The following is a 27,499-nucleotide window of genomic DNA, read 5'->3' on the forward strand; positions in this document are numbered from 1 at the left end:
ATTCATCATGCAGTACGCTTTAATATATACATTCATCATGCAGTACGCTTTAATATATACATTCATCATGCAGTACGCTTTAATATATGCATTTATCATGCAGTACGCTTTAATATATGCATTTACCATGCAGTACGCTTTAATATATACATTCATCATGCAGTACGCTTTAATATATACATTCATCATGCAGTACGCTTTAAAATCATGCAGAGTCTTCAATAACAAGTATTAATAGGCTTTGAGAAGAAATTTGAGTGAACTTAGGTTTGAAAGTTAAGAGTCAACCCATAGCAAATTAAGAAAATGAATAAAAATCAAGTTAATTTTTATATATTTCATGTTAAGGTATGTTATTTGATAGTTCCATTGAAACCACATAGCACTTAATTTGTTTAAAAATAAAAACCCCTTTTCAGACAATATTTTAAGTACAGTAAGTATTGTAAGTTCTCAATTCAAGGACGTTGTTATCTAAAAAAAACATGAAAATTTTATATAGGTTGATTATGGAGTAGAAAAAAATATTTTTGTTATTGTAATATCTTTAAAAAAAAAATAGGCAAAAAGAAAATATTTTTAGTGTTTTTGTCCAATTTCCTAACATTATATATGTTCGGGTTGCTATGGAATAAGTACACTTAGTTATTTTCAATATTAGCCTATGCAATTGCGTTTTGCTTTATCTATTTAAACTGCAACACAGTTCAAGTGAAAATGCATTTATTTTGTCATCCAATTCGTTGCTGTAAACAAAATTTTTTTTTACTACAAAAATTTATTTCCGAACAATTGTCATTATAATGTAATCTAACTTTCACAAAGGGGTTTCTTTGGAAGATGCGTCCAACTCCAGGCCCTCTAGGTTGCTAGGCTAGTAGTTTTGCAAATTATTTTTTGCATTTCACCTCGAGCAAATTGGCAGGCAAACTTATTGCGCATTTATCAACTGTAGGGGGGGGGGGCTAGCTTATAAATCTGTGCGTGCGCCTTAAGCTGAAAATCATTTGTTTCGGAGACTAGGGGTTAATAAAAACCAGAACAAAAATATGAACAGCGTTGTCAGAATTAGGCATTATTTGATTGCTTTTTCGAAATTTACGAATTTTTTTCGAATTAATTATGAGAGGTAACCTAAAAAGAAACGATTTTTTTATTCCTGTTACACATTTATACTAACTGTTAACATATGTAACTATAACAAAGCGCAAGTTTTAAAAAATATTGTTAATGTCGTTTTTGCACTCGAAATAAACTGACGTCCAATATTGATCCAGATGCATAAAAAGCTAGGCCTTGTTTGGCTTAGTGCATTTTCTGCACGTGGAGGGCTTCGCTAGAATCCAGGCAATGTATACATTATACAAGCAGAGTGACTGAATAAGCAATATTTCATTACTTCTATAGAATTATAATTTATTTAAATGGAATTATAGTTAAACTTGGAATTTAATGACTTTATTAGATTTGGTGGGGGTATTGGTGGGATTTAAAGATAATATTTGGGGGGATTAATTAGGAACATTAGGTGGGAGTAGGTGGGATTGAATAAGAATATTAGTGGGAGTAGGTGGGATTGAATATGAATATTAGGAGGGAGTAGGTGGGATTGAATATGAATATTAGGAGGGAGAAGATATGATTGAATTTGAATATTAGAAGGGAGTAGGTGGGATTGAATATAAATATTAGGAGGGAGTAGAAGGGATTGAATATGAATATTAGGAGGAAATAGGTGGGATTGAATATGAATATTAGGTAGGAGTAGATGGGATTGAATATAAATATTAGGTAGGAGTAGGTGGGATTGAATATAAATATTAGGAGGGAAGATGGGATTGAAAATGAAAATTAAAAGAGAATAGATTGGATTGAACATGAATATTAGGTGGGATTGAATATGAATATTGGGTGGGATTGACTATGAATATTAAGTGGGAGTATTTCAAAATATTTTATTATGCTACAAACCTCGTAGAGTAAAAAAATAGGAGTCTGTTATACATTTTTTGAAAATATATTTCGGTCTGGGTTTAACATTTTACAAAGTTCTTACGATTTGTTTCTGTGGTTTCATGTCATGAAGATATACTAAGTGATGTAATATTTGACACACTGTGCATTAAAATACTTAAAATAATGGAAAGGTTACTGTTACCCTTTGCTCACTGTGCAAATAGGGGAGTGCTCGAGACTAGTCTAAGTCTAGCCTGCTGCCTTTCTTTGCATTCTCGACGCTTTTGGGGCGTAATCCTAGGAGACAAAGAACCCCCCCCCCCCAGCAACTCTCCAGTGTGGATAGCTAGGGCTTACACAATTAACCTTGTCTGTTAACCGGTTTTTCATCAGTTCACAGGGACCAGGGTTAAATACAGATAAATATTATATTTTTGGATTAAAACTTAAAATTAACAAAAATTATAATTATTTAAAAAAAGGCAATTTTTGACCATAGTTAGCCCTTACTTTGTTGCCGGGTTATATCTGAGTATGATCTAAAAGGGTCTATAGAGAGAATGGGGGTTTTGAGGTCTAATACAATTTGAATGGGGTTTTAGGGCTAGAGGTTAAAGGTGAAAGATGACAAATATTATTATATTATTATATTATATTATTTGGACTGAACTTAATTATGATCATAAACTGGTCTAAATTAATAAAAATACAATGTTTTGCACTTATAATATTTGCGACATAATTAAGTTGTATAAGTTTCTTTGCTTAAAGTTTATTAATACGGGTTTCTGTGAAATTCCACAATTTTAAGATTAGATAACGAAATTTGAAACTTGTAAAAGTTATATTTATACAAATATTAAATTAAAGGGTTGAAAATAACAGCAATTCATTTTTAGAGTGTCTAGCAACCTTTTTTTCAAAATTTGTAACAGAATTACAGGAATTTAACAATTTGTGAGAAATCTCTGAACAAATTCTGTTATTCCTTTCAAACAAAGTATTCGCTATCTCAATGTTTGTCTCCTAATAAGGAATATTTTGAAATTTTATATAGATAAAATTTTTTAAACTGTAATAATTCTCTTCGCGCATGTATATATATTTGTATATTTTATATGTTAGCTATAGCTGACGAAAAATGTTCTTTTTTAGCAGTTTTATACATTCTTTATCTGTTTAGTCAGTCAGCAGTATTTCGGACAGGGGTGTAGAACATTTTCTTAACAGGGTGTTACAATTCTTCCAATAATACAATTTTAAGATTTTATTTTTTTTTTCAGAAAGTTCATACAAACTATTATACTACCCGACCATGCAGTACGCATTCAACATCCCCAACCCCTCCTCCACCTCCCTTCATTTCCTACCCGACCATGCAGTACGCATTCTAAAATAACTTGAAAATTATGTTGTTAAATATTTTTATTCTTCAAACAAATTTAGAATCAAGTGAAATAGGTGAAATTTTTCAAATTTGCAAAAAATATTTTTTTTCCGGGGATTGCAATGCAATATACATATTGCATATTCAATTTCCGTAGACAAATGTTTACCAAGGACTAGAAATGTCTGATGTTGGAAAAATGCTATTAAAAATATATATATTTTTAAAATGGGACACAAGCATTAGAAAACAACTTGAAAAATCCAGCCGTTCGCGTTAATGAATTTTTTCCAGAGCTCCTTCTTTGAAAATTCTCTCTCCTCTTCCCTATGACCCCTATCCCTCGGAAAAATGTATTTATAATTTATTAAAACTGGGAACAGGGAAACCCCAAAAATCTTCAGTGCTATCATATTTTTAGATTTTTTAGATTTAGATTTTTAGACTTCAAAATCCAAGTATTCGAATTTCTGCTTGAAGAATTTCTTTAGATTCATCTCTTTTGAAATATTGCATATTCAGTGCAAAAACTTTTCCATATTAAACATCATTAATATCAGCAAGATGATTTTTGCACACCATACATTGACGTTTGCATGAATTTGCGTATTTTAGAGACAACTTGCAATTATGCAGTTGGGGTCAGACCTAGAGGCTTATCACTCAAAGCAGATTTGCTTTTTGGCAACGATATTTTTGAGGGGGTATTTTGCACTTCAAAAGTTACAAGATTATTTTAAACTTTTATTCTTATAATTGAAAGTTTAAAGGTTTAAAACATAAAATATTTGATCGTTATATGCTACTGTTCACGTTTATTTCGATCTCATATCTTAACAGATACTTTGCTTGTCTGTCCGTTTGTTTGTGTGTGTCTATCCAATTAACGCCAAAACGACTGAACCGACCGGGTAAACATTTTTGTGGGACCTCGGGAGGTTCATGGATGCTCAAACTAACAAAAAAATCGTCTCTAAAAAATGTTTGTAAAATTCTAAAAATCCAAGAAAAAAATCAATAAATCCTCGAAATTAAAATCCTATGGTTAAAGTAACGGTGAATTCTCTACATTACTCACTATATGCGTAACGCCCCAAATTATACATACTTGCCACACTGCCTGGATAAAGAGATTTAAACCGGCTTGAAACTGGCTTGAAACTGTCTTAAAGTAGGCCCATACATTTTAGGTCCTAGGTTTTAAAAAGACCTTGTATATTACAGGTTTTTAAGAAATATTCCTAACCCTTTTAATTAATAGACTTGTAGCAAATATCGTGTAAACATTATATTCTGTAAACCTGCAGTACATTGTACATTATTAACAATTTATGTTGTAGACCTATACATAATCACATTATTCATTGAAACTGTGTTTCAATTGAATACGTAGCATGCGTGAACATGCACACGTACAATGTACATGATTTGTTATCTTTACATCTTACAGTGTGCACATATGCGCGGTGTGCAAAATTATTAAATACAAGTAAATGATCTTAGTACATGCCATTGTGATTTTTAAAGTTCTACTTCATCTGCACTCAATATTGAACATACACTTATTTTGAAATATTGTACATACACTTATTTTGAAATATTGTTCATACACTTATTTTGAATTATTGTACATACATTTATTTTGAAATATTGTACATACACTTATTTTGAAATATTGTAGATACACGTATTTTGAAATATTGTACATACACTTATTTTGAAATATTTAACATACACTTATTTTGAAATATTGTACATACACTTATTTTGAAATGCGTATATGCCAACTGTTTATATTTAAGTTGTTTACGCAAGAGTCGTACAATGTACAGCCTGAAATAATATGAACGTGACGAAGTGAATTTATAACTGTGTTTATACAGTTGTTATTCTCATTTTAATTTGTAATGTTAGAAGAGTGAGATATCCATAAGAATTTTTATTTCAAATACACCCCCCCCCCTCATGGTTATAACTAGGTTATCTGTGGTTTCAGGATCGACTGTGAGTGATTCACCCTATAGGATTCTGATGTGTGTAAGGTGTTTGTGTGTCCGGCCCACGTGGAGTGTGTGTTTGTGTGTTGGCGTATACCATGTCCTTGCTAGGCTAAGACGTAAAACCATCATAAGCGTAATAGTACGCATTACGCCATTTTCCTTTAAATGCGTTTACAAGTTTGTTCATAGACGTCTTTAGACTGTAAAAAATAAGTATTTGGGTAATTATAAAAAATCAGACGTCTTTATTCTAAAGACTTTCAGCTTGCCCCAGTTAACAGTTTGATGTTTATAATTTACGCATCTCGTTGCGTCACTTTAAATGGGAGGGGTAAAATGGGGTGGTGGAGAGTGCATGTAGATTTGTATGTTTAATATTATAATTTCTGTAATAAGAGTTAGATTTTTTGATAAAATCCCTTTTTAAAATAATTGTTAAATCCCCGAAAATCCACCTCCTCTTCCTCTCCATCTCTTTATGTTTGAAGCATGCGTAGAGCGTAACCAACGCTTCAGTAACACTCAACTCCTTGCGAGTTAAAAACTGTTTTGGACACTGCCTTTTTTCTACTTTTCTATTTATTTTATAATCTTCTCGTACTTAATTGAGTACAGTTATGTATTATTGTGATCATGAACACATCAGTGAGGTTTCCGTCCGTCTGTAACAGACGCAATAAAAACTGTGATACAACAACTGTAAATTTTAAAACAACAGCTTCAGAGGCTGTTTGGCAACAGCTAGGTAGAGATTCATTCGTAAACTGTCATCTGTCTTTTCAAGTGTCTTACTATCATCTGTCAGTATGTTAACTGTCATTGAATTTGTTATCTGTCAACTATCAATGATTATGTGAACTGCCAGTTTATCTGTTACCTGCCAGTTAAACTGTCAACTGTCAGCTAAACTGGCAACTGTCAGTTTATCTGTCAACTGTCAGTTTGTCTGTCAACTGTCAGTTTATCTGTCAACTGTCAGTTTATCTGTCAACTGTCAGTTTATCTGTCAACTGTCAATTTATCTGTCAAATGTAAGTTTATTGCTAAAATGTAGTATGTATGTCAACTGTCAATGAATTTTTTTTTCTTTTTAAAGAAGGAAATGCAACAAATAGTTTATTTTGATTAACCGAAAACTAATGGCAATTCTTGCAGTTTGAATAGCGTAAATGTGACGCATATTTGCGTAGCCTTATTTCAATGTCACGCACTATTGGACATCCTAAATAAACGCAATATACGCAACATATCCTAGTCCGGATGATTGCGGATTCTTGTAAAATGTTCATCTTCGTATTGTACACAAATGTCCTCTTTTGCATATACATTGTACTTATTGCTTTTTCCCCTAAAGCTGTACTGCTAAGCCTACCTGTTAAATCTGTTATGGCATCTATAACAGCAGCTGTTATGAATGTTCTGCCTATTACTGTAAGGATGTTGAAACTGTTTTCAAGCTTTTCAAGGATTTATTTGTTTATTTTGTATATTTCGTTCAGCTAAAATTCAGGATTTAGGCAGATCTCTGCCTTTTTAATTCAAAGCTTTTATATGTTTGTCTATCTATCTATTCTCCTGTCTATTTACCTGTCTGCATAGTCTTCTATCTAACTGTCCATATGTATCTAACTATCCTATCTATCTATTTAACTATCCAGCGTCGATCAAGATATCTTGTTAAGTCTTTCTTTCGATCCACCTGCCTATAACTACCCAGTGTCTATTTAGTTGTCTATCTAACTACCCACCTGTCTATATATCTGTCTATCTGTATCTAACTATCCAATCTATCTATCTTTTTAACTGTCCATGTGTCTATCTAGATATCTTGTTAAATCTTTCTTTCTATCCACCTGTCTATAACTACCCAGTGTCTATTTAGTTGTCTATCTAACTACCCACCTGTCTATGTATCTGTCTATCTAACTATCCACCTGTCTATTTATATGTCTATAATCTAGCTAAGATCCTATAGTCCATTTATTTTCATTTAAATATATATTTATCAACTTAGCAGTCTACTACTTATACACGTCAAACAAAAACTAGCTTTTTTATTTTAATTGTTTGTTCGTGGAGTTTTAGCTTTTTAATAACCAGTTTTTCTTCCATTACTTCTATGAGGAAAACCGTGCATTGTAATCTATATTGTGTATCTATTTATATATATACTGATGTATTGGAATAAAAACATGATTGATGATGGTCTCATGAGAGGATTAAAAAAAACATGCAAGGGGCCATCAGTGGATCCCAGAGGACCTTGAGGGGCTTGAGGGGTGGAGGGGTAATTAAGCTTTTAAATTTAACAAGATTTGCAAATCTGAAACCTGATTTTATTTTATTTTTATTTTTCTGCTAAAACTGATGACAAATCTAAATGGGAGTGGTGGTGGAATTCTTTAATTTGTTTATTCAGTCTTGAGAGTCCTTCAATGTTAATGTGTTTTAGGTGTTTAAAGGAAGTGTTACCCAAAATATAAGGAGGTATATGATTAATCTTAAAGTGGGGGGGGGGGCAAGTTTTATGAGTTGATCTGAAATTATAGAATTATATAAGTATCAATTAATTCATTTTTCACAATGTATATTTTTCATTTTATTCCTCCTTTAACTATTCTGCAACCTTCTCTTTAAATGTTAATGATGCATTCTCTCTTGACTTAAACCTCTCCTTCAACCCAGGTGTCAAGTTGGCTTTTTTGATAATTTTCTTTTAAATTCATGAGGAAGGATAAAATCATGAAATAATTGTAACACATTTAAACAAGTGGAATTATCTTGAAGGTTAATAAATTTAGTCTAATATACACCAAACAGGTGTATTCATAATAATTTTTATAATCTCGACCTTCCAACTGTAATATTAGGAATACTTAAATATTCTTCTTATTTTTAAAATTTTTCAGTCGGGAAACAATGGTGACAATTAAAATTGATTTTCAAGAACTATCAGAAACTAATTTGTCCTTAATAAATATTTTATGAAAAACTATAGTTTAAAATAACCTTCCACAAGCGTAAATTTATTATCGTGTTTTGACAACTAAGTAATTTATCTGTAGATTGAAACAGGGGTGCCCCCCTCCCCCACCCCACCGGAAAATTTAAAAAAGATCTCAAGTAATTTGTGTTCTCACATTGTAACAAGTTTTCTTATCGGATTAAAAAATATTTGAACATTTAAGGGGGGGGGGGGTTATTACCCCTGTATTGGCTGCGTAAATTTTAATAAGAAACACATGTGTTGTGTTTGTTTGCGTATACCGAGTTTGCTTAATCGAGTTCTAGACAAAGCGCTTTGTTCCGACGTATACCAGGGCATGTACTTAATATTAGATCATCCATTCACTCATTCATCCCGTCATTAATCATCCATACACTCATTCATTAATTCATCCTTTCTTTAATCATCCATCCTCTCATTCATTAATTCATCTTTTTTTTAATCATCCATTCACTCATTCATTAATTCATCCTTTTATTAATCATCCATTCACTCATTCATTAATTCATCGTTTCTTTAATCATCCATTCACTCATTCATTAATTCATCCTTTCTTTAATTATCCATTCACTCATTCATTAATTCATCCTTTCATTAATCATCCATTAACTCATTCATTAATTCATCCTTTCATTAATCATCCATTCACTCATTCATTCATTCATCCTTTCATTAATCATCCATTCACTCATTCATTAATTCATCCTTTCTTTAATCATCCATTCACGCATTCATAAATTCATCCTTTTATTAATCATCCATTCACTCATTCATTAGTTCATCATTCATTAATCATCCATCTTTTCATGCAGACAGACACTAGCGGGATGTTATGCAAATAACATTATTAAATATCTTGTAAAATAATGTAATTTAACCATTTGTCACTGTTTTTGCCCCGTTAATTATCTTTTTATCAATCAACAGGGGCTGCCCCCTCCCTTTCATTCAGGGGACCAGAATCCTCTTTTCATTCATCCAGGGGACCAGGATCCTTCATTCACTCATCCAGGTGACCAGAATCCTCTTTTCATTTATCCAGGGGACCAGGATCCTTCATTCACTCATCCAGGGGACCAGAATCCTCTTTTCATTCATCCAGGGGACCAGGATCCTTCATTCATTCATCCTGGGAAGGGAACCATGATCCTTCATTCATTCATCCAGGGGACCATGATCCTTCATTCATTAATCCTGGGAACCATGATCCTTCATTCATTCATCCAGGGGACCAGGATCCTTCATTCATTCATCCAGGGGACCATGATCCTTCTTTCATTCATCCAGGGGACCAGGATCTTTCATTTATTAATCCAGGGGACCAGGATCCTTCATTCATTCATCCAGGGGACCATGATCCTTCATTCATTCATCCAGGGAACCAGGATCTATTATTAACTATAATAATTCTTCCCATTCAGTGATTACTCATCCGTGCATTTCTTAAATAATCGTAATTTTTTAAAAATGAGGGAATATTAAGTAATATTCTATGATGGTATTAATCATATAAAAATCATTTAAAAAATTGTGAGTGACATTTTTGCACAGAATTGAGGCCAAATAGTGCAATTTATTATAATGGAGAATTTTTGCACATTTTAATGTAATTTATGTTTGTCATAATCAAACTTTTGGCTTGCGGGCGCGCCAAGAAAGATATTTAGAATGTGTAACAAAATCTAATATCGATTTTAATCAATTAATATCTATGTTTATCAATGTTGAGAATTAAATATCTGTATTTACGGGGTACTCTGCTCTCTAAACTGTACTTTCTATACGGTTTAAATAATTCTGTCTAGACGTCTCCATGGACGACATAAAAATTTTAAGTAAAAAACAAGTTTTTTCCTGCTCTCATCATTGGGAGGAAATTTGAATATATCTTAAATAATTTTACTTTTTGCCTTTTTTCCCCTGAACGGTTAACACTAAAATGGCCTTGGGCTGTTTTCCAATGGGTTAATCATTAGATTTCGTAATATTTTTTCTAACTGTAAAAGCTTGGTAAGAGTCTATATCCTTGATATTTTATTCGCATTAGAAATGTACGCATTTTAAAAAGTTATTGTTTCAGAGTAAAGAAAACATTTAAATCGAAAATAAACAACAAATTTCATTGACTGATAGTTTCAACTATTGGTGGAAATTTTTTCCATCAATTGAATAATAATGATAATGATAATAATAATAGTTGCTGACTGTTGAGTTTTCAATTATATATATATATACACATATAACAATATGACATAATTAAATTATTTAGGACGAAGAAAGTTTCTTTGTTAATTTTTTTTTTTGACAAGTTTCTGTTCACATTCATTTTATTGTTTGATCAAAATATACAAATTTTATATTACTTATTTACTAGGGTATTTATTACAAAATATTTATATTTGAGACAAATAGATTTTGTTACTCCAAATTGTGGAAATATTTCATATTGTTTTTTTTTTAAATAAGAAAAATAATTAATATGTACTATGTACAATCTATATATAAATTTGTCTGTCTGTTTGTTTGTTTGTATCCAATAAACGTCAAAACAGCTGATAAAGAGAACGTGTTCACAATTTTATAAAATGACCTTATTATATTTTTATTTTCGTCATTATTATCGTTATTATTTTTGTGATTATTGTTATTACGATCATTGACTTTCATTTAAACCAATAATATTCAATATGATTGATAACGTTCTTGGCATACATGATGAATTTATCATAAAGTTTATTTTAAATCTGGCGCCACTCCTTTCCTTTGTGTTATATCGTGGCTAGTCGTTGCACAGTTATTTTCTGAAAACAAGCATGAAGCAGAGAGCTTATGTAACATGTAGATAAAGCCTAAACAGGTTTTAAAGTGGGTTTTCATTCCCCCCCTTCCACTTTTGAACCTTATTATGAAAATACAATTAGGGGGGGGGATTTTTTGTTAACAAATTCTCTTCCAAAATCTTTCCTTCTTTAACTTCCCCCCGAAAAACAGATTTAAGCTAAAGGACTAAACAGATTTAAGGTAAAGGACTAAACAGATTTAAGCTAAAGGACTAAACAGATTTAAGCTAAAGGACTAAACAGATTTAAGCTAAAGGACTAAACAGATTTAAGCTAAAGGACTAAACAGATTTAAGCAAAAGGACTAAAGTTTTTGCCATAAATTCAAGATTTTCTAAACTCCATATTATTGCAACCTAATGTTCTAGGCATTAGATATTTCAAACTATGAATTCTGTATAATCTAAGCTTGAAAAAGAAAAGGTTTGTACCATCAAGTTTCAAAGATATAGGAGTTAAAAAATTTGAGTTTGTGGCAAGGACTCATTCAATTTGCAATTATTTTGATTTGTGAAGCTGATTTCACTTTTCCCTGTCATTATTTCTTGTCAGAGGTTTTTTGGCGTGAAACATAGGGTGCAGACCTGAGGGCCATTCACTCTTTATTAAAATAATCTTAAAATTTATAAATAAGTTATAATTTTTCGATTTTAATGTCAAAATGGTATTTTTTAAATTAAAATTAAAAATTATATTTTGGGTGAATGGCCCTTCTAAGGTCCCGTAATTGGTGTAACCTGTAAATCAAACTCATCCTTCTTCACAATTTTATCAGATGCATGAAAATGAAATTTAAAAATTTTTATTTTCAAGTTTTTTTTTGATGAAATTACAATTTTAAAATTTACTCCATCCCTGTTTTCTTCCTGATGTGTGGTTTGGAAGGGAAAATGTGGCATCATCAAACTTCCTGATCTTCCTGCCTTTTAAATTCAAATTTCCCGCGCCTTTTAAATCCAAGCTTGCGGATTTACAAACTTTACAAGCAGGTGTACAAGCTAAATAGACCGAACAAATTAAATTTTATATTCCTAAAATTTTTATTATTCTATAGCATTATCGTATTTTCTGTTTGTTTGTTTGTGTTTTTATCCAATAAACGTCAATAAAGCGGATTTTTTCGTGAGACCTCACAAACCGGGCAGGATTAAAGATGTCTCTACAAAAAATTCTAATTCTAAATTTGAAGTTACATAACTAACTGTAAATGAAAAATCTGCAAAATTTTTAATTGTTGATTATTGTTAAAATTGATAAAAATTCTTTCTCATTTCTAGAATATACTATTTGCAAAACCTCGCATAATTATCATTTTAAGTATTTAAAATCAATTTTCAATTTTTAATTTTTTTTAGGTAAGTTTTGAATAACTCTGTGGTAAACATTGTTGCTATGGTAAGATTATGGAAATTAAGAAGTTATGTAATCAATGTTTCAACATAGTAAACTTCCACACATAACTAACATCTACTTTTTTACTCTACAGAGGTTTGGTCCATCGCAATCGCTGAATTTTATTCTAAAAAATGTTTTTGAAAATATTTGCAAAGTTTAGTTCCGCGGGCAACGTCTTGTTCTGGAATTTTGCCAGAATCTTGTTGAACTTGAAAAAACTGTTCTGGGTTCTGAATCTGGCCTGAACTTTTGCCGAGCGCGGTTGTTCACCCCTAGTGCGCGTTTTCTCCAACAAACTCCAAATGACAAAGCGCCTTCTTTGCCCAGACAGAGGAGAGGGGTAGAACTGAATTAAAATGGTTGCTTCAAACTTTAAAATATTTAAAAAAAATATTCATATTTTACAATATTAATAAAAAAGTTACACAAAATGTTTAACACCCCCCCCCCCTGTGAACTCTATGAACTCTTGCAACAGTTATACTGCCGGGGAGTAATTTTTCTCGTAAAACTATAATAGGATCTAGTTTTTTCTAAATTAACTTTTTTCTCGTAAAACTTTAATAGGATCTTTTAACTTTTTTCATAAATTTTTGCCTCTGACTAACTGCAGTTACTAATTTGAACTTTTTTCATTGTAATTTTATGTAAAATACATTTTTTGAAGTGTATCAAAGCATATTTAATTTTATATTATATGTTTCTGAAACTAAATTAGTAAACTTTTTTTTAACATCTACAAAGAAAGGATTTATTTGCTAAATCAATAAATACTTTTAAAATTATTTTTAAATCATCAAAAATTTTAAAAATCTTTCACTAACTGGCAACTGGGAATTAAGATGGGGAAAAAATTGTATAAATTAAAAAATTGACATCTTTATTTATAGATATACTATCACCAAGTGCATTAAAACAAAAATAATTTTAAAATGTTCTTCAAAAAGAGATTTGTTGAAGTTCAACCTCAACTTTTTTACTTATTCTAACATAAAACGAATATATGATAATGGCAGTCCAATTTTCGTAAAAATAATCTTTAACTTATTTTAAGATAATTAAACATTCTCTATGTATACATGCTAAAACAAAAAACAAAACAAAAATATCGACGATTTGTTAAAAAAAATGTTGTGGTTTTCAAAATGTTATTTTGTTAAGAGGCAAAATTTTGAAAATTAATCATCCATAAACCTTCCCTTGGGTCAGGCGAGGTCCCTTAAAAAAATTTTGCCCGATCCGGTTATCCGTTTTGACGTTTATTAGATACAAACAAACAGACAGACAAGCAAAGTGTATCTATAGATATGTGTTATTTAAATATATATTTTTCAATGTTTGTTTATGTTACATTACATCATTGTCCTTATTCTAATGTTCGTCCTCGACCCCTAGAAATTCCTTTCTTTTCTTAAACTACAATATTTCCTATTTACGCAGTACCCCCCCTCCCCATGCACACAAATTATGCACAAGGTGTTCCAATATATCTGCAAATAATTAATTTAAAGAAAATTTAGTTGTTAAATTTTACTTGATTTTACAAATCTTTTTTTAAAAGGTCATTCTGAAGAGATAGACATTTTTTTGTTACATGATGTAGGACTAGTAGGACTCAACGTGAAGAATCCGTGATCTTGGACTGTTCGTGTATGCGTCACCCTTAGGCAGGGAGGGGTGGGGTGGGGTAGTTACGCCAAGGGTAGGAGGAGGGGAAAGAATTGAACGCAGAATTTTATGTTAACAACAACAACACGTTGTAGAGATATACAACTTGGACTCCGTGATATTCCCGTGTTCCCGATGTAGCTTAGGTGTGAGGGATGAAGTCTGGGGTGGGGGGATTTTTATCAATTCAGGAGGGGAAATGCATGGTGATAGATTGGGGAAATTCAGGGTGGAACTGTATGCAGTGTACACTGTACAACATAATTTTGTTAAATTCGTATTTAAACTTTCAAAATTTTAACCCAAAGTTTGTAACCGAGAGGTTGAAGCAATTAATTGGCATGGGGGGAGAGGGTGGGGGGATTTTTTAAACTCTGAATAATAAAACAAATAAAAGGTGAATTTGATAAAAATTGTGGAATTCAACTAAAATGCTAACATTAAAAAAAATTTGCCTTGGTAAGTAAATCTTAAAATAAATATGATTAATATCACGACACTGAAATGGCAATCTGAATTTTAAATATAATTTGATAAGAATACTAAATTAACAAGTTGTCATGAATAAAACGTAATGATGAATTAGAATGGCTTATGAACAAAATCAACTTTTATATTTTACCGAACCCCCCTTCCCCTCCTGTGTCTCCCATGAACCCTATTAAACATGGATGGAAAATACCCTGCTCGAAGATTATTATCAGTAATTGTTATTTCATATTTAACCCGAGATACACCTCCGTAAGTCAGTCTCCCCCTGGGCCCTTTCCCCTCAGACAATACGCGCCGGTCACATTGGGGAGTCGACCCCACCCCTCTTTAGTTCAGGTCAAGTAATAAGATATTGACCTCCTAATGCGCAGTTACGCCCCCTCGTATCCCCACCCCGAGAACACCACCCTCTCTCCCCCCTTCCTCCCCTACATACTAAATGAATTTTAAGTTTTGAAAAATCTTGTAAATTGAAAGATTTTTTATTAAAAAAAACAAAAATTGATTAGAAACTCTTAATTAGTTTTAAACTTTATGACCAAGTTTACTATAAATAAATAAGTTTGCAGTAAAATGTTATATATTGCCCGCGTTTACGACTTGAAATAAAAAAGTTATGATTATGATGTAACCTAACCTTTCATCCCCCTAGCCATGGCTCCTTTCATGTATTTTATTTACTATTTGTCAGTTATTAACTTTTATAATTTTTTTAAATAGATTTTTAAAGAATTTTGGTAATTTTTTTGTGGGATATTATAAATTTCTCTCGTGAAGTTAAAATTTTGCTCATATTGCTTGCAGATTTTTTGTACATGACAGCATTGGATTATTATGCATTATTTTCAAGGCATGGCAAGGGTAGGGCCTTTCTTCGCACATGTATTGTACATTAAATTAAGGGCCTGGTAAAAATGAAAAAATCTTAATGTTAACATTAAAAATTCTTTTAATTAAAAAATATTAAATTCTTTTTGAAGGGATATGATGCACATTTTTAAGTAGCTGATGCCGTCTGGGTCAACCCTCAAAGATTTTGGCAAATATAAAAATTGAACTTAACTAATACTAGCAATATTAAGCCGTTTTCAAATTCATATTATTCCATGCTCATCATTTCAGGGAAAAAAGTTTTTTGAAAAATACAAAAGTTGTGCCATATAGATATCTGGTGGGATTACAATTTTATACAGTTTTCATACACTAAAAATGGCATGACAGTGTCAAAGGCCTTCTTCAGTCTTCTACATAGTTTCTCTCTTTCTCTGTGTCTTCTCTTCTCTTTGCGCGCGTGCAATCAGAACGTTCCTTTTCCGCTAGAGATGCGCAGAGGTTGTAAAGATGCGCTCTGCGCACTTGCAGACAGGAACACTACCATTCACATACAAACTTCTGACAGTCATTTTATAGACCTTATAAACAAATTTGCCATTTTCTGCCGAACTATTTAACAAGAACATGTGTATATAAACATTTTATTTTTTTAAGTTAAATCAATAAAAATATGAAATTCGGATGATTAAAACCCCTGACAGCGGATCGGGCCTGCCCGACCAAAAAGAGGTTGCAATAATAATACTAATGGAATGTGATTCTCTACGGATAAACGTTTTTTTGGTTAGGATATAATTTTAAATTATTAATTTTAAAGTATTTCTTTTCAGATGTTAAGTCATTTTTTTTCGAAATTTTGTCCAGAATTAAAACTGCATCGTGCGGAGGCTGCAAGTATGGCGGGCGGGGCGAGGTAGATTTTCAACTGCCAGTGTCATCCCGACCGTTTCAGAGTTAACGCCACAAGCCTCGTTCTCTGGTTTATCAAAGAACTAAATTTCTTTGACTTTAACAATATTTAGTTACTTTCAGACATGTAAAATTAGTCCTACACTTAGCAAGTGAACCGTCTAGCCATTTTTTAAGGATTCTGATCTTAGAAATAGTGATGAAATGAAATATTATTAAAATTCGACCTACATAATGAAATTATAGAGTTTCCATATCAAGTTAGTCAGATATCAACTAAATCGTGATGTAAATGATTGTATAGACAGTAGTGTTTTTTGTCCTAAACATTGCCCCTACAAAGTGAATAATTGAAGCACAGTGTTTGAATACCTATTATGAACCGTATTAATTATGGATTACTTCTACTTACATACTTATTCTCTAAGATACTTGAAAATCTACAATAAAAAAATAAATCTCTGTAAGGCTTTATGTGATGTGGTTACTCAGTTTTTTTAAGGGGGGTTCTAGTAACCCCAGAGCGTCATTAATACATTTGTTCAAAAATATAACAATCATTGATAATATCCTGTTTCAATCATTTTGTTATTGTTTTCTATGAGACGAGACCCCTTGACAACTGCTGCGGATTGGACCTTGGCCAGTTTTTTTTTCTGTGTAACCTTCGAACTTCCCGGGCAGTATGTCTGGAGAGTCGGGATTCTGGAACATTCGATTTTTCGGGAGAGGCGGGGAGGGGGGGGGGTATTTAAAAAATCGATTTTAAGGATCGGGGGGCGTCAGGGTTGGTTGTAATTTCCAGAGATGAATCGAGCTTGTTTTGGAGGTTGAAGGAATGAGTATCCTTTTTCTTTCTATCTATCTATCTATCTATCTGGTGAAAAGTGCAAAGTACGAATGCATTAACTGCAGTCTAAGCTTGACAGCACTCCCGTCCACTCAGGCAATAGAATTTCTTTAGCTCCAAGCCAATTGATGAACAGTGCTCTGACGTAATTCAGAATAAAATTGTGAAAATCCTGTTTTGCTGATGATGCAATTTTGCGGAATTTCATAGAATAAATTCGTATTTTTCGTAACATTTTGAAATCTTTGTACAATGATGCAATTGTAAAGAACGTTATTTTTGGGGTCTTTGAAAAGAGTTTAGTTACCATCAATTCATTTTGGAACGGAGTCATCGATTAAATAAAAAAAATCGGTAGACATTTATTAATCAATAGTATCCCTTCTTTTAGCTCATTTATTGTTCACTGTATAAGTAATATAAAGAGAGAGGGTGGAATATAGGTCATATTTGTTGCACAGTTTTGATTAGTATTTTGTGGTTTTTTCGTGTTGACTTTCAAACTACTTATTTGTTTCTTAGAAATGATAAAGAGTATTTATCCAATCATATAATCCCACCCTCCTCTCCCCCTCTTGGTATTATATTCCAGAGATGAGGCTCTAATGATATCCAACACCCTAGTTTGCTAAGTAGGATTTCAAGTAACAAAATAAGGGCATTAGCCGCTAGATGATGAAATTCTATATTTACAGTTAACAAAATAAAAATTAAGCAGAATTCACCTTAAAAATTTTATTTTAAACAAAATCTTTGTCTAAAAGTGGCTAAACGGTTAACTCTCAATGTATTATAAAAGTATGCCGTTGTCCATGTTTAAAAAGTCGTCTTTGTTTCAGGGTTGTAATAGACTGGGGGACTCGTACCTGTCTATATGTCAACATACCCTCTGTACACTACTATCTTCAGGTAAAAACCTCATAAATTAAATAAGGAAAAGCGAAACAAATTTTAACAATAATTAAAATATTTCAAAAAAATTAGATTGCGGAGTATCTCACTAAACTGAACTATTAATGGTTTATTAAGATTTTTTTAATCTTCTATTATTAGTTTTTAAAAACAAGTTTAACAGTTTATTAGTTTTCCATAATGGGTTGTGAAATAGTCTTTTTCATTTAACTCTTTCATCACATGATTTTTAAAACGTCCTTAAAGTTAGATTTGAACAAAAGTACAAATAAAAAATTCAAAATTTTTAAATATTTATTATTTTATTTTCAGAAACCCCTCCTCCCCCTCCTTGTAATTTAGACTGCAACGCCTTCATCATGTTCTAAACCTTAGTTCAGGTATTAAAATTGTTAACAGTCCTCGGGATTTATAGCCTTTGGATAACGGACCGAGGGGGGGGGGTGTTATTTTTTTTCAGGGGCGGATACAAGGGGGTGGCGGGGGGACATTCGGCCCCCCACTGAATTTGGAATTTTTTGTTCCTATTGTCAGAATACCTTCTCAATAGCATGCTTAAGGGAAAGAAACCCTAGTGCAAAAACGGAAAAATATCTGTCTTAAACTATAATGTGTGAAAAGTTAAAAATCTAGTTTTTTAGTCTGTAGTCCTTAATTTTGACTCTTTTGAGTCTTCTAAGTCAAGAAAATCACTTAAATCCCGTATCCGCCCCTGTTTTTTTTTTACAAAAGTTTGTAATTTTTCCTCTTCTTCCCTCAAAAGTCAAAGTAATTTATTTGCGACTCAAAATCTTATTTTTTTCAATTTAGCATTTTAAAACTTAAAATGTATTATTTCCTTCTATTTCCTTCGTTTTTTTTTTATGTTTTAAATACGTTTTGATTTTCATGAAGCGCAACTGTTTATTTATTCATATAAATCCATCATAATTTCCCTGTAATTATCCCTCATAATTCTGTAATTATCCGTTCTAATTGTTTTATTTATTATTTAGGCCGGGTTGGCCTGATTGAGGCAAGAGCCCTCATTCTTTCCCTCACTTACTTTGACCTCCACTTTAAGTAAGTATACAGTGCAGTGGTCGCCAATATATAGTGGAAAAAATCAGAAAATACAATTATTTGATAGAAATTATGCTGTTGAGCTAGATTAAATTGATTAGAATTATTTAAATTTAATTTTAGACCATGGTCACTTGAACAGTATTTTACGAATTTTAAAATATTTTCATATTATTAAATAATCTTGAAACTGACGGCATTTAGTCGCATATCAGATGGAATAGATTTTTTCAGCTCAGCGCAAATTGTATGATGTTACATTTCTTTATGTCTCCGTAATGTACAAAAAATCAATTCTTAAATTACACTCTTTCCAGTTACTGTTTCAATGAAATGTAATCAAATATAATGATCGTATATTTACAAATTACAAATGGCAGAAGAATAAAAGAATTTCTCATGGTTCTTGGTCTGGTGGGAACCTGCTGATAAAATCATGATTTATGAATTAGCTCCAGTTAAAATCTGCGAAAAACGAACAATAAATTCCGCAATTTTTGGTTAGAATTTCAGAACAATGCTCATTTAAATTCTTGTAGGTAGTATGGAGGTTCATCCGTTACTCGGTCAGCTGGACAAACTGCTAGCTGAGGAAGGAGAACTGGTTGGGCGTGGTCCTCTGGCCCTGCCCCACCAAGGCATCTCTCCAGGGATGCGGGACGGGTCCGCCCATGTCCTGAGATGCCTGAAGGTGTGGTTCGAACTCCCAACTGACGTGTTCCACACTGCAACTGCTAACATCGACACCTTCTTGGCCAAAATGAAGGTAAACCCTCATCAAATATCTAAATATTTTGATATTATATATTTTAATATAAACATCTTAAGATGTAAACAGAAAAAAAGTGAACATGTGTCTGTTTGTTCAGGCGCAGCCGAAACATCTTTCGTGTATAGCCGTCGCAGCCTTTCATCTGGCCTGTAATCAATACAAGATGGTAAGGAAATAAAAATAGTTGTTAAACGTTGAAGATGTTTACATTCCACTGAGACGTATTAGAACTGTAAACAAACAGTTAAAAGACAGGCTGTAAACAGGATTTTCGAGATTTATAATTTTTAGATTTTTTGTATCTTGGTTATTGTTTGTTCTTAAACAAGTTTCTGATTGGGTCAAATTAAAATGGGTAAACAAAATAATGGTGATCGGTTGACTAATTGCTGATGTAGTGATTGATTGATCAGCTGAGTTTGTTATTGATTGATTTGCAGGAGTTCGGTTGTAGTGTTCCTGACCCTCAGACCCTGGTCAACATTTCACAGAGCAGGTGCTCCGCGTCCGACCTCACCAGGATGGAGGGGATACTGGCAGCTAAACTAGGCGACCAGGTGCAATCACGATATCTTTATTATTGAAAGAATTCTTAACTAAATGAGATATATTCTGTATGTTCAGATGAAGATAATTATTTGGTATACACAAAAATAATGATAGCTGCGTTCAATATATAATCGTAATTAAAAAAATCTTATTCGAAATTTATTTCTTGTTAAAATCAAAATTTGAAACAGACTCGCTTCTACGTATTACGTCTCATGTTGATTGTTCAAATTGTTTCTGAGAATTTTCCGCTTCATTTTTGCAGAATTCAAACGTATGCTTATCTTTTTGTTACATTTCTCATACCTTGGTTTTTATTTGACTGATAATCGGATTTTTTTTAACATGGGGGGGGGGGGGTTAGAAACTTTATTTTAACCTCGAGCTGGAATCTGAGTTCCTATTCGGGTCCAGTTTTTAAACCTGTTGGTTAGTTCAGCTGATCTAGGCAATTTCAAGTTATTCAACATTTTAAGAAATCAGAGAGGGGGGGGGGGGTAACAAATATGTGTAAAAATGTTTACTTATGCTTGAATTCTTGCAATATTAAATACTACAGATTTCTGATTCTGAAAAGAGAAAGGTTTTCTTATATTCATTTCTTATTGTGTTATTAGTATTCGAGTAATAATAGAGCAATTGTCCCTGGGCTTCTAATTATCAACATTTGATCATTGATTTATTCATCAAATGATGACATTAATCATAGCTAAAAACTTATAAATGAACAATATGAGCTCAATTCTTTTTAATCTATAAGAAAACGTCAGGTCAAGAAGAGATTAAGATTCACATAATTTTTAGATTTCCAGTTTTCTTTATTGTAATTATCAATTATTGTTTTTGTAGACTATCCCTGCTCTTCCTGTCACCTGCCTATCCTTCATACGATCCATGTGGGAAATCTGTAGAGCAGCTTCTGATCGTCTAGAGATCAGTCCAACTCTTCCTTCTCTTCCTCAGCATCTTCTTCATCAACTAGAAATCCTGGTGAGTCATTGAGTCAAACATTTTAATATTCATTTAATTCAATAAAAATTCAAATATGACCGAATTTTTTTATAAATGCTGTCATCATCGGGCATATATTGGTTTTCTTCATGAGGAACTGAAAAGGGGGGGGGGGGGGTGGAAGTATAATAAGTTTTGAAATGGCATTGAAATTATATGAAGATTGAAAATACTCTTTTTCCCTTGTTAATATTTTACTGCGCCTATAATACAAGGTACATATGTTTTACTCTCCTTCCAAGCTATCAGCAATTATATATTAATGGGACAATAACATATTTATGACACAATTATATATCTATCTATCTATCTATCTAGGTGTGTGATAGTTCAACTATGAAGGTTCGCTCCTGCGAACTAGCATTGGCGCTCTTATGCACAGAGTTTCAAAGGATAGCAGGTAATAGAAACTTTACTCTTTTGACATTGATTTAAAAAAGTTGTTAAAGCTAAAATTAAGACTTAAATTGAATAAATGATTGATTGATTTTTCAGGATCTGAGAAAACAGCCGTTTCCGCTGCACTGATGGGGTTCATAACCGAACTGCAGAAGTACTGCGGGATCAGCACCAAGGAGTTCATCATCTCTCATACCTTGGTTCTTGGAATCCTAGACAAATACAATGGGGACAGTCAGGTAATATTTAAACATTTTTAAACCTGAAGCATTTAAATTATTTTTTAATTTAATTATTTTTTACCCTTTCCCGGTGTTTTAAAAAACATAATTAAAATTTATTAAAGAAACCAATTTTTACGGCACAGTATCAACGTCTCTCTTATAAGTATCTGAAGACCACAGAAGATGAATCAGATTACCCTTGTGCTACTAAAGTTTCACAAGTTGATTTAATTGTTTATAGTTTTTCTGTTATCTCTCTTTAAAGTATCCGGTTTCATTCTGTTTAAAACTAAGCCCGGGAGCTCTACGAGTATCATCATTATTATTAATGATTTGATGATTCAGAGGATAAAGAATTTTGAACTGTAAACGAACAAGTAAAATGAAAAAACCATCTTTACAAAAATTTGATCCAAATTTGACTCCCAACACTAAATGAGCGAACGGTCCTCTTATGTTTTGAATTACTTAAAGCTTGATGATCTAAGAGTAATTCAATTGCGCAGAAACATTCAGTCACAATTTAAACCAGTTTAGGATATAGAATGTTCAAATACTTACTTTTGGAGAGATTATATTTACAAAGCAGGATGAATGAATTAATGAAAGGATGAAAGGATGAAAGTATGAATGATTGATCAAATGAATGAATGAATGATCTAGGTCCCACATCGACAAAGGTTGGTTTGGAAACTGAGCAACCGAACTTTAAAACATCTTCGTCCAACGGATAAACTTCGTCCAACTCTTCCAAGGATATCAGAAGAAAGTTTAGACAGGTGAAATATATTTTTAAACTAAAAATTTTTGCTTTAATTTTTTACTATGCTTATAAAGTGCATTTATTTTTATAATTTTACATTGGAAGTTATATTAGGATTAAAATATTGATTTTTAAGTCAAAATTCTGTGATGTTCCAGCATCTACCCTACGTGTATTTTAATATTTCTATCAATACATGCGTCTAATATTCGTTTTCATGAAAATATTTATAATTTTAAGATTGCAGAATTAAAAAAATGTTAATAAATTTATTGTTGAATGTTCAGATCTGCTGCGGGTCGGTTTCGTTCAGCTAGCGAGTGTTCCCTTGAGAGCCTGAGCGACAGCGACAACTGTAGAACTGCCTGTAGCGATAGTGAGTCCGATATGGAAATGGAGGTAAAGATTTGATTATAAATTAAAAATTAAAAAAACTAGTTAAACATATTTAAACTGGAGATACTCCTGCTTTTTCTATTGAAAAGATTAAATTTTTTATTTTTATTCAGGAGCCCCGGACCTGGGCCAAGATAGTTGCAACAAATTAGACCTTCCTTTCCCCTTTTAGCCCCGGAGGAGGGGCTATTCCAGCGGGGGGGCAGGGGACCTTGGTTATATTTAGGCCCGCCCCCTGCCCCGCCCTCCGGCACTATTCTGAAGATAAACGTGAGGTTGACGCAGAAAACTGCGTCGTATGAAACGGTTGGAGGGTTAGACAACCTCCATCCTGATTGTATCTTTATGCTATATAGTGAATATTGATTGAGTCTATTCTTTATAATAATATTTGACACTTTTAAAACCCATTTGGAACCATTTAGGCCCATGCTGACTTTTAAAATTATAGGCTTCAAACCTAATCCGTTTTTTTGTTAATTTGCATGGGTCGTTATATAAACAAAACCTATAACGCGTAAAAAACAAAACAAAAATTCTCAAAAATAACAAAAATAACAAAAAAAAATGACATGATATAGTTTCCATCAATATTAGATTTAAGTAAATGTAAGGCTGAATTATGCCACGACTTCTCGGATACACACATTCAAATCTTATACTCACATTAACCATTATTTATCTCCGAGCACTTGTGTCTAAACCAGGGTGAAGATGGCATTAATATTTCTCCAGGATCAAACTAACCCCACTCATGACGGGTTGGCGAGATCTTGCAGCGGTATTCAGGCTTTCTTTCCTTGGAATAATTCAACCTTTAATATTTTGCTTCAACCATTATTAGATCTTTAGCTAATTTGGGGGTATTTACTTCCAGGGGCTTTAAACACATATACATCCATGAACCTCCCCCCTGGGGCTGAAATGATGCCCCTGAGGGGACAAAATAGGGACTGTTTGACGCCCCTGAAAGTAGCATGAGAAGGTATCCTGTCTTTGTTACTGAGGCAGGTTGCAATCTCAGTTCTCACCCTGTAATAGCTATGGTACATGAGATGACTTATCCTATACTAACGCCAGATAAACTCCTTGCCCCTTCCCCCTGCCACACCCCCCGCCTACTCAAACTAGCTTACTTTAAACCAAAGAGTAACGTGCATTATTCATGGTTTATTTAACACTGAAAACTGAAAATCAAAACAAGTTTGGATTCTTGAATCCGACATTGCTTCCTTAAGAGGAGCGTTTCTATCTTCCAGCGGGGGGTCTTAACACTACGGCAGGGGTGTAGGAAGGGGCCAGTTCCTGGCTAGGATACTTGTGATGAAGAACAAAGTACAAGTTAGTCCAAATAAGTTGGTCCCGGGTGTTCAGGTCTATATTGGTCTGATACGAGGCCACCCGGGCCCACACCATCATGACGGGTTCATCCTGCTCATCAAGGTTCATACCTTGGTACATAACATCCTTCTTACCTGTAGTACATAGTACTTATCAATGGGTACATAAGAATGTACATACCGACCAGGACCTTGATGTACAGGACTGATCGTTCGGTAACCGAAGAATGCAAAATTTTAAACCGATCTCAAAAAAGCAAAAAAACAGGAGTGCATGAAATTGCGCGCCATTATTCCCCTTTCTTTGGGAAACTGAGACTGAGAGGCGTGTCCTGAGTAAATGATTGAATGTAAGGTTACCGAATTGGTTACCCCGTCTAGACCGACGATAGCGACACAATTCGGCGGCCGAATGGAAAATATCGAGCGCCGAGGTGTGCCGCATCGCCAGTTCTCATTTGGCTGTCAGTGGGTATGTAATGAAGCAGACTTTAGATTCCGTTCCGATCCGTGGATTTGCTTGAGGAGAAGGGGGTGTTGAGGGACTTGAGGTCCGGGGGGTGCTGATTATGATCCAATATTTGGGGAATCATCATTCAGTCGTAGAATTGATCGGAAGTTGAACCGAGCTGTGAGAACGATCGGAAGGATGTCGGAAAATCCACAAAGCTTGGATCGGAAGACATCTCGGAAGATCGATTGGTTCTTTGGAAGATTGGATTCCGATATAGGAATGGTTTATTTATATAATGATGAATTCGGAACGGATCGGAACGGAATTAATTAACAAGTTCACTTTGACAGATTTTTATTGTAAATTACTAGTCCTGCTCTGTTCACAAACGACTCCAGATTTTAATCAATTAATTTGAATGAACTTATCTTAAATCTTGTTTGTGAAAAGAGCATTGAAAGGAGCGCATGTTTAGTATATATGTTGAAAATGGAATTAGTGTTTGTGTTTATATTCCCACATAACCGGTTTATTCATGGCATGCCGTGTACTGCGTTACACGCGCGTCGTTCAAAACAAGATATATTTAAAAAAACGAATTCATACAGACTAAAATGCCAAATTCGTAAATTTTTTTTTCATTCTGATCTTTATTTTTGTTGTCAGATTCTTCATTTATTCTGTATAAAACTTGTGACCGAGGTGGATTCTATATTGTAAAGCATTGGAGACCTTGTAACTCAGGAACTCATGCTTATCCCACTGTAGCTCTGTGATATGGGTTGATGGTTAGGACAGGTTAGGGGGCGACCTCTCAACTTGCCCTACCCCTCAACCCTTACAGCTGACCGAGAAATTAGGTTTTCTGGGTTCTAAAAGTCTTTCAAAGAGAAAACCCTGATATAAAATGAGGAAGTATTGCAATCTAGATGATAAGGAAATTATATTGTACAGAGTACATACACAGCGCAAACCAGTGGATATACATTCATCCTTTGATTAATCTGACAGTTTTATTTATTTCTTTATTTCTTAACAGTTTACATATACGAGTATGTATAATCTATATTTCATTCCCTATTCTATAATTATGTTCATGTATTTGTCCATCGACCAACCGCTCCACAATTGTATATTTCCTTTAACAAAAAATTCGACTCAATTTTTGTGAAATAATTGTTCGTAATAGTAATTGGATCTTAAAATACACATTTCTAAAACAAACTTTGATTAAGGTGAGAGTTATTTATTGCTAGATTTGTTTAAGAACGGGCATAGTTTGTCACTGTCGAAGCCTAATAAACAAAAATTTAGATCTAAGAGTGCATAATCAAGGTTGGATTTTCTCTGAGCTAACCTAAATTCCAGTTAACCTTTTTAATTGATGTAGAAGTTTGTTAGGAAGACTGCAAAGATACAATTAACTTGTCGGTTGAAGATATAAGATTGGCTGAAAACTTTAAGAAAATCTCGAGATTGTGAAAGGATGAGTCTTTAAGCTTAAAGTGAAATGTGTTCCTAAAAGTAAGTTAAAATCTTATTCTTAATTTTTTATTCAATGATAAATTAATTGAAAATAATTGATCATAACAAAAAAAAACTTTATTTTTGTTCATGTACACTACAGTTATACTATTAAAGTTATTTAAGTTTGATTACAATATTTCTGAAAAAAAATATATGTTCTCCTATAACGCTGAATGTATTGAGATCCTCCTGAAGTACAGAATATTTTCGTGTTCTCCTGAAGTACAGAATATTTTCGTGTTCTCCTGAAGTACAGAATATTTTCGTGTTCTCCTGAAGTACACAATATTTTCGTTTTCTCCTGAAGTATACAATATTTTCGTGTTCTCCTGAAACACAATAGATTCGTCTTCTCCTCAAGTACAGAATATTGTCGTGTTCTCCTGAAGTACAGAATATTTTCGTGGTCTCCTGAAGTACAGAATATTTTCGTGTTCTCCTGAAGTACACAATATTTTCATGTTCTCCTGAAACACATTATATATTCGTGTTCTCCTGATGTACAGAATATGTTCGTGTTCTCCTGAAGTACAGAATACTTTCGTGTTCTCCTGAAGTACAGAATATTTTCGTGTTCTCCTGAAGTACAGAATATTTTCGTGTTCTCCTGAAGTACAGAATATTTTCATGTTCTCCTGAAGTACCTAGAATATATTCGTCTTCTCCTGAAATAAAGAATATTTTCGTGTTCTCCTGAAGAATATAATCAGGTCTCTGGAATGTAGAATATATTTAGGTTCCTGAAATACAGA

At 32.9% G+C, this 27,499-nt stretch overlaps 1 protein-coding gene across 3 annotated transcripts in view; it reads left to right on the top strand.

Annotated features, from left to right (window-relative positions):
* Positions 1-26,444, top strand: part of LOC111707629 (cyclin G) — a 32,981-nt gene extending 6,537 nt beyond the window's left edge. Inside the window, exons 1-13 of one of the 3 annotated variants that reach the window (XM_023480762.1) lie at positions 5,871-6,088; positions 18,178-18,247; positions 18,563-18,630; positions 19,246-19,312; positions 19,852-20,078; positions 20,182-20,250; positions 20,525-20,641; positions 21,483-21,623; positions 21,963-22,044; positions 22,140-22,282; positions 22,931-23,046; positions 23,318-23,429; positions 23,540-26,444. In XM_023480762.1, coding sequence (XP_023336530.1) covers positions 19,857-20,078; positions 20,182-20,250; positions 20,525-20,641; positions 21,483-21,623; positions 21,963-22,044; positions 22,140-22,282; positions 22,931-23,046; positions 23,318-23,429; positions 23,540-23,578 — 1,041 coding nt within the window. In that variant the 5' untranslated portion in view covers positions 5,871-6,088; positions 18,178-18,247; positions 18,563-18,630; positions 19,246-19,312; positions 19,852-19,856 and the 3' untranslated portion in view covers positions 23,579-26,444. Of the gene's footprint in view, positions 1-5,870; positions 6,089-17,667; positions 17,693-18,177; positions 18,248-18,562; positions 18,631-19,245; positions 19,313-19,851; positions 20,079-20,181; positions 20,251-20,524; positions 20,642-21,482; positions 21,624-21,962; positions 22,045-22,139; positions 22,283-22,930; positions 23,047-23,317; positions 23,430-23,539 lie in introns of those variants that run through there. The other 2 variants (XM_023480763.1, XM_023480760.1) reach the window with 2 other exon arrangements.
* Positions 26,445-27,499: the final 1,055 nt, after the last annotated feature.

Source organism: Eurytemora carolleeae, unplaced genomic scaffold (genome assembly GCF_000591075.1).
Source record: "Eurytemora carolleeae unplaced genomic scaffold, Eaff_2.0 scaffold434, whole genome shotgun sequence".
NCBI lineage: Eukaryota > Metazoa > Arthropoda > Copepoda > Calanoida > Temoridae > Eurytemora > Eurytemora carolleeae.